Source organism: Microcebus murinus, chromosome 24 (assembly GCF_040939455.1).
Source record: "Microcebus murinus isolate Inina chromosome 24, M.murinus_Inina_mat1.0, whole genome shotgun sequence".
Taxonomy (NCBI): Eukaryota; Metazoa; Chordata; class Mammalia; order Primates; family Cheirogaleidae; genus Microcebus; species Microcebus murinus.
Window position 1 is genome coordinate 20,401,142 of NC_134127.1, and position 7,689 is coordinate 20,408,830.

Sequence of the window (7,689 nt, forward strand, 5' to 3'; positions counted from 1 at the left end):
TCCCGCGCTTCTCTACTCTCCTCAGTCTTCAAACCCCAGGAGTTGCCTTTACTTGGAGGATTGAGGCCTTATAGACCTCCCATTCACTCCCTAGTGCCCCAGGGCTGCCACATACAAATTAAAGAGCCTCTCAGCCCCTGGGGCTGAGGCCCCAAAAGCCACCTGCCTCAGTACTGCTGCGAAATCCAAAACTGCCAGCCGCCTTTGGTTTTCTTTCCTCCCTGTGCGGCTGCGTGGGCGGCTGGCTGTTGTCCCCTGTTATATCTCCTGGGGGAAGAACGTCCCCAGGAACTTCAGCTAAATGGTACAGTTAGCAGTCCCAGAGATGGCTCAGGAAGAATGCTGGGGAGAAGTGCCCTTCGGTGGCCGCTTCCCTCCACCGCAGGGGCCCCTCATCCTGGCAGCGTACCGCAGATGGAGGGAAGGGACCGAGCACCTGGCCCTAGTGGGTGTAGCAGAGCTGAGGCGCCTCACCAGGCTCTGACGCCCTGCAGCGTGGCAGCCAGGTGGCCCTGTGCGGTGGCTTTCAGGCCGCCAGGGCCAACGCCAGCGCTGGCCAGTGGTGTGGGTGCCGCGGGGCCCGAGGGCGCACTGGCGTAGCCGCCACTGTAGCCTGCGCAGTAGGTGGCATCGGTGTAGCGGCCGCAGCAAGAATAGGGCGATTCGGGGGCGCTGTAGGGGCTGGGGAAGGAGGGAGCGCTAGGGCCCAGGCAGGGCTTGCCATCCCGTACCAGCACTGGCACCGCCACCCGGCGCGGCGCTAGAGAGTGGCCGGCTAGTTCCAGCGACTTGTCCTGGCGCTGCCTCTTGCACTTGTAGCGCCGGTTCTGGAACCAGATTTTGACCTGCGTGGACGTGAGCTGCAGCGCGCTGGCCAGGTGCTCGCGCTCGGGCGCAGACAGGTACCGCTGCTGCTTGAAGCGCCGCTCCAAGGCCAGCACCTGCGCCTGCGAGAAGAGTACGCGCGGCTTCCGCCGCTGCCGCGTCTTGGGCTGCTCTGGGCCGCCACTGCGCATGCAGTGGCCGCTGTCGCCAACACTGAGCTCCGGCACCCTGGTCCTGCCGCCGAGGGGCGAGGCCTCCCTCAGGCCAAGCTCTAGAAGGACAGGAAGGGACACCATCAGCGCCCAGCCTAAGGCTCACCTGAGCGATGTTTACATTGTTTTCAAGAAGCCTCCCTCTCCCTGGCAGCCTTCACTCCGCACCCCCTTCTCCTGCCTCCTGCTACGCCTCAACTCTGTCCCAAGCTGTCTGAACGAATGTTCCTTTTCTCTAAGCTCACCCCTTTTGTACCTGCTAGAACATAAATAAATTGAGACACTCTGTACATGTCATTTTCCCAAAAGGTAGACTCTTGATCAAGAGTCTAAGGCAGCTCTATTTTCTTCTTAGAGTGTGTGTATGATGGTTCAGGTTGGGGGAAAGTTTACCATGAAGATCAGGTGTGAGTGTGTAGGCCTATCCAATTGGTGCCGACTTGACTTCGGGCTGTCCTTGGAAGTAAAGGGAAGAAGAGGAGGAGAGAGAGCCCTCCAGGGCTCAAGGAAGCCAAAACTCAGTGACATGCTCTCAGGAGGCTCCTGTCTGCCTCCAGATGCGACCCAGCCCTGAGAGTATCCCATGGAACTCAGCTCCCAGTCCAGGAGGGGGAATCTTGAGTGTCTCCTACCTTCACTCAACTGTTCCACACACCTTTGTCTTTGTGGTCATCAAATACTCGGCCAGCACCAGCGTCCCAGCTTTGTAGTCCGAATTAACAAAATTCGATAAAAGCAAAGTATTTCCTGGATCCTGACTCTTTGCTTGGAAACCTAGAGATGTATGAAGTTGAGGTCTATACTGGCTTTAAAAAGCAGCCTCCCCATCCTTGGAGGTCTTTTTGGCAGGTGAGGGTGCTGGCTTCATCCTGAAGTCCCCTTTCCCCAGAGGACTCCTAACTGCAGACGTCAAGATGTAGCGTTTTCTTCCCTTCTCACCTCTCTCTGGTCTCTACTTAAGCTCTGTTTTACCCCAAGGGTGGGTAGTGAGGAAACGCTGATTTTTTTAAGGGAAACTCAGCCCAGGAAAAAAACAGGAGAGTGGAGGGGCTGCAAGTTCTCAGCGGGGTGGGGCAGGACTCGCCTACTTAGAGCCGGCACGCTCTGGGACCCGACTTCTAATCCCCTGCAATGCTGGCACAGTCTGGGGGGGGGTGCAGCTGTTTGGTATTTAAAATTTAAGGAAAGAAAAACTTCCTTCAAAGATGCCTGTGCAAAGAGAAACTAAGGCCATCTCCCCTTGAAAAGAGGAAAAATACTGACTAGGGCTTGTTTTATTAGTACCGTTAAAAGATAACCTACCTTCAGCAACAGGGTGGCGCAAGCAAAACCACATTTGAAAGTCACTGACCACCGGGCTGAGGGCTGCGCAGCACCCCGGGCCTGTGCCAGCACCCTGTGCCCTCCAGGTCACAATCAGAGATCCTCAGCCCAGCGTCCTTGAAGGTAAGGTAGGTTGGTGGGGGACTGACCGGTTGCTGGAAGCCCACCAGGAAGCCCCCCGCCTCGTGGAGGGCCACTGTGGCCCTGAGCTCAGTTCCTGGAGCCAGGTTCCGTCTGCCCCGGGGCTTGGTTTCCAGCAGAGAAGGGACACACAGCGCAGGCCTTTGGCTGAGGCAACTGTGGGGGTCCGAGGAGAGGGACTGTTTGTCAGCAAATCCAAAATGTTTGCGGAGTTGGCCCAGCCCAGCGGCGCTGAGGGACTTTAGTGTTTAGAGTCCACTACAGAAAACCCACCCCCTTCTTCGGGAACACAGCAAAGTTCATGTTCTCCAGGCTTCTGAAGTTAGAGAATAACCAGCCTACAAGTAAGCCAATAGCTCCGATCTGGCCTCTATTTTATTTGGCTAGTTTGCACCTAGCCAAACTAGCCATGGCACAGAGGTGCCATGGCACAGCCTGGCAGAGGAGGCCTGCTCTGCGCTGGGAATGCCCACCCAGGTGCAGAGGTTTGGTGAGAGGAAGGTGGCTTTTTCATTCCTTGGAATATCCAACCTCTCTTGCCGAAGTTTCCCTAGGTTCGCGGAGCAGACGCAACACAACTCCCAGCCAGCCCCTTCCCGTCCTGAGTACTGGACGCAGATGCTAGGGCCTTGGAGACCAGGCGCAGGACGCGGCCCGAGTCGCCTCCCAGGGCAGCGACAACCCGGGCTGCCTTTAAGACGCTCCTGATGCGAGAATCTGGCACCAGCGCTCATAGGGGCTTCCACTTCTGGAGGCTCAAAAACACCCAGTCCCCATCTCCCGTGTTCCAGATGAGGAACCTGTGAGAAGGGACCGGGAGATGGCCAGGGAGCTCAGTCCCGGGAAAGGGCCCGGCCACGATGGACAGCAGGCTGGCTCCTCTTTTAGATGATTCAGAGTAGGGAGAGACTAGGAGATGGCAGGGAAGGGCAGTGGTGGTGGAGCACAGTGAAGACACTGTTTCACAGAGGAGATGCGGAGCTTGAGGTTGGGGAACCGGGAGGTGCTTGTGTGGGAATGAGAGGGGCGGCTTCGAGCAGAGCGAACCCTAAGATTCGGGACCTCATTTTCCTTAGGGGCGCGGGAAGCACACAGGGTGTCGGAAGGCGGTGGGAGTGGGGGCTCAGGGGCCTGTCTTTTGGACTCCTCAAATGAGGGAAGTGGGGAGAGGACATGCGACCCCCGGACACTGGGAGATGCGTTTTCCTCCACTCACCTATAATCCCTCTCAATATCCCCCGTAGATAGCAAGACCTGAACCCTTACTCACGTGGCTCCTCCACCCTTTCCGCATCCATCTCCACGACCACCTCACAGGAACCCCTACGTGGCTCCGATCGGTCTTGTCTTCTGTCGCCACCGGCGCTGTGAATCTCTGACCCTTGCGGCTCTGAGTCCATTCGCAGGTATGGAGAGTTTTCCTGGCTCCCCCGCACCCCACAGTGTGGCGAAGCCGCCGGGCCGCTCTGTTCCCGCTGCAGCCGCTGCAGCCGCAGGATGTCATTGACGGAGAAGGGGGTGGAGGTGACCCGGCCCAGCAGCATCCCGAAGGCGGAGGGGGCGGGGCCGAAGAGTTCCCAGTCCCCACCGAGCACGGAGTCCCGAACTTCCCGTCTTGTCGCTGCAGGCCCCGCACTCATACCCAAGCTCTGGGACAGACACCCAGCGTCCAGAACCGCGCCTTCCTCTGGGCCATCCGGGCGGGCCGGGGGACGAGACCGCCGCGCCCCATTGGTTCTCGCAGAAACCACGTGCGTGCTAACCCCCACCTTCCTCGCCAAATGCTTTCTTCCTGCGCCCTCCCCACTGCCCAGTCACCCTCCTGGGAGGTTTGGTTCCTACTGACGGTTCTCAAAAGCAAAGAAAACGTGGAGAGATGGTGCTGCGCGCGGCTCGTACCTGCGTCCATACGGTACAAACGGGATCTCCTTAGGTCAAACCAGGGTCCGCGGGGATCCTCTCCCACCCCAAGCCCCACCCGCACCAGAGGACGTGCGAGGCTGGGGGGTGGTCCTCGCTGTGCAACCCGAGCCCGTCCACCCGGCTGGATCTTAGCTCAATTGTCCACTCTCACGGCGTGGGGGAAACCGATGTAGAGACAGCTGGGCACTCGGGGCATGGTCTTAGTGCACGCAGAGGCAGGACAACTGAAGACGAGCGAGTCTCGACCCGTCAGGGCCTGTATTGAGGTGGAAATGTCACACTTTGCACAGAGTCCAGGTCTGCGGAGCCCATATTTGCCACTTCCCAGGAACAGCGGTCTCAGCCCTGGGAGGGAAGAATGGACTTGGAGCTGCACTGGGGGGTAGGGGAAGGCGGGCCTCGGCCTCTTCTCTTCCTCCCTGAAGCTGATTGCCCTGAGCGAGTGTGCCTGCAGTAGATAGATCTCCAGGAAAACAGTTTGGTCACAGCTGGCACCGAGTAAACGGTGGCAGTGTTGTACAATGGTAAGGAAGATAGAGTCAACAGATCCAGCCCTTGCTCCAGAACATAACTGAGGGTCTTGGGGCAAAATATTAACCTCACTAAGCTTCACATGTCCATCAGAGGATGATTGGGAGAATTAAGTGATATAATGTGTCTGAAATTGTCAACGAATGTCCACTGTTGGTATTATTCAGGCTACATGGATTAAGAAACGTGACTTGGTGTCATCAGTCCCAGCACAGGATCAAAGGGGTTTTAATTTTTAAAAAATCAAAACAGGAATCTTACTACAGTTCTTGTAGAGACTTCAGATCAAATGTTTCTTAAACATTTTTAATGGGAATTCAATGCTACAACAGCTTTTTGGATGTTATTTCCTGAAGTCCAGTTAAACTGAACTCATCTCCCCAGGCTAGTGGGGAAAAGTCGCCTGCAAAAACTCATGCAAAGTTTCAGCAAAATTGATCATTCAGCCACCAAGTAATTATTTCTTATACATGGTATCGTTTAATCTTTACATCAAAGCTATACCCTGAATATTCCCTGCTTCTTTTTTCAGCGAGGAGTCCAGATTAGAGAGGTTAAGTAAATTCCAAGGTGGTCCAGCTCTCATTAATAGGAGAGCACACCCATCTGGCAAAAACAACAAACTTTTCTCTTTTTTTTTTTTTGAAATAGACATCATTTGCCCTCAGAGATCTCAAAATGTTGTGATAACCCACACTTTCTTTAAATTTTATTTTATTTTTCTGATTATGAAAGTCATCATGCACACCCGGAAAAAATGGAGAAAAGTTAAGAAGAAAATGTAACATTTATCCAAAGATAACATTTTAGTACACTTCCTTCTCTGTTTGTGCAAATTTGAGCTAATAGGGCATATGCTGGTTTGTATATGTTTAAATTTACATCATAAGCATGTCCAGCACTTAGAGGTTTTTTTACAGAAGTGTGATTTAAAATAGCAATCTAGTATTTCATGTTATGGATGGGCCATAACAGATGGTTTATGCTTTTAGATAATATCTATTTTTTTCATTACTGTAATAAGGCTTTATTTTTATGCCTTTAATCTTTGTGCCTGCATCCTTGTCAGTATTTTAGATTATTTCCTCAGAATACATATGTAGAAGAAACATTAATGAATCAAATATTTTAATGCTGATAAAATATACCATCCCACAACTTGCTAGAAAACTAGTATTTTCATATCCTTTCCCCAGAGGTGCAGGGGAATGTCTGGTTGATAGGTACGTACAGCCACTACTGGACACCACCCAGCGACTGTGAACTGAGAATATTTCATTCATAGGACTACAGGCAAACGCTCAGCCCCTTCACTCTGCAAAAGAATCTCAGCTAGGTACCCGCCTTCCAAGTACTGGGGGCAGGAGGTGGGGCAGCCCACACAGATAAAATCCTAAAGCCATAAAACTACCAGAGCTTTATCTTATGGTGGAATTCTCTGGGCGGACGGTCGGGCTCTAGCAAGTTGCAGAAGAAAAGACGTCTTGAGCGGGACCTGGAGTCCAAAGCCCTGAGTTCAAACCCTAGCCTTTCTTGGTTTGCCTCAAGGATCAAATGAGATTTTTGGACAGGAAAATGCTGCCTAGCCTGTCTCTAGTGGTGCAACAAGGAGACCTTGTTATTGAAAGGGCTGCCTCAGTTCTGGATGGGGCGCACCCTACACCCTACGGAAACCTGGGGAGCGGTGTCACACTCACTCAATCCCTGCAGAGAGAGAGAGAGACTATTCTTGTGTTGCACAGCACTGTGTGTTCTGGTTTCGGTTGTCTTGGGTCTCTTCATTTCTGAGTCACCTCTCTGAGGAGCCTGGTGTGTCCCTTCCTCCTCCCTCTCCAGCGCCAGGGAGCATTGAGAGCCACCTACGGGAGAGTGGAACCAATAACTCTAATCTCGCCCATTCTGGGTCAGTTGGGGGTGCATTAGCCACTGCCCCACAAGGGGGATGTGAGTGACTTGGTCATCTGCCCAAGTTCCAGGAACCGGCGAGGGGCAAGGAGTAAGCAAAGCCTGGGAGTTGCAGGGCTCTTAGGCAGGGCACCAACAGTGTGGTGTGAGGAGGGATGTGTGTGTGTGTGTGTGTGTGTGTGTGTGTGTGTCTGTCTGTCTGTCTGCCTGTCTGTCTGTCTCCCCCTTGCACCTGAGTGGACACATTATCACCTCTGTTCTTAAAATGAGATGGAGCCCCTTTGCTAGCAGTGTGATTGCATCTGCCTTGCTTCACTCAGATCTACCAAGTGTTTTAAGTGCCTGCTATGGTCCAGCTCCGCCTAACCTCTGGGAATATTGAGAAAATGAGGGGTCTCAGGGGTCTCCAAACTTGTATTCTTCCACGGAAGACAGACTTCTAAATGATTCTGATGTAGTGTGATATCTTGCACAATCATATGGAATTTGTACATGATATTTATTAAACCTCTTCTCACCTGTGATTAACAGAAGTATCTCCTATTTCTTTCAAACTTTCCTCAAATGAAAGGATTCCCTCTTTAAAGTGCTATATACTACAGGCAATTATGGGCACTTAGTCTGGCACTTAGTGGACCCCCTGGGCTTATAGGCAATCAGCCATCCTTAACTGGAGTGCAGGATTCCTATTAGACTAGAATAGACTAGATAGACTTGAGCTCTGGGTCTGTTGTCACAGCTGTGTCCCCAGGGCCTAGACTAGCAACTGGCATGTAGTAGGCCTTTACCAGATATTTGCTGGAGGAAAGTATTTGCCTTGTTTGGTTGG

The 7,689-nt window shown here is 53.0% G+C and overlaps 1 protein-coding gene across 1 annotated transcript; it reads right to left on the minus strand.

The window, feature by feature from the left end:
• Positions 1-470: 470 nt before the first annotated feature.
• NKX2-6 (NK2 homeobox 6) lies at positions 471-4,045 on the minus strand. Its single transcript, XM_012739355.2, has 2 exons — positions 3,772-4,045; positions 471-1,096 (listed from the first exon to the last, which is right to left on the minus strand). Exons 1-2 carry the CDS (start codon positions 4,043-4,045, stop codon positions 471-473), a joined length of 900 nt encoding a protein of 299 aa, XP_012594809.2.
• Between the last annotated feature and the right edge of the window lie 3,644 nt (positions 4,046-7,689).

What these genes read in the sequence shown, in the direction of transcription:
- NKX2-6 (XM_012739355.2), bottom strand. Translation starts at nt 4,045, where the DNA reads ATGCTGCTGGGCCGGGTCACCTCCACCCCCTTCTCCGTCAATGACATC. An exon ending in GGAAAGGGTGGAGGAGCCAC is followed by an intron (nt 1,097 to 3,771) that starts GTGAGTAAGGGT and finishes CTGTCCTTCTAG; the next exon opens with AGCTTGGCCTGAGGGAGGCC.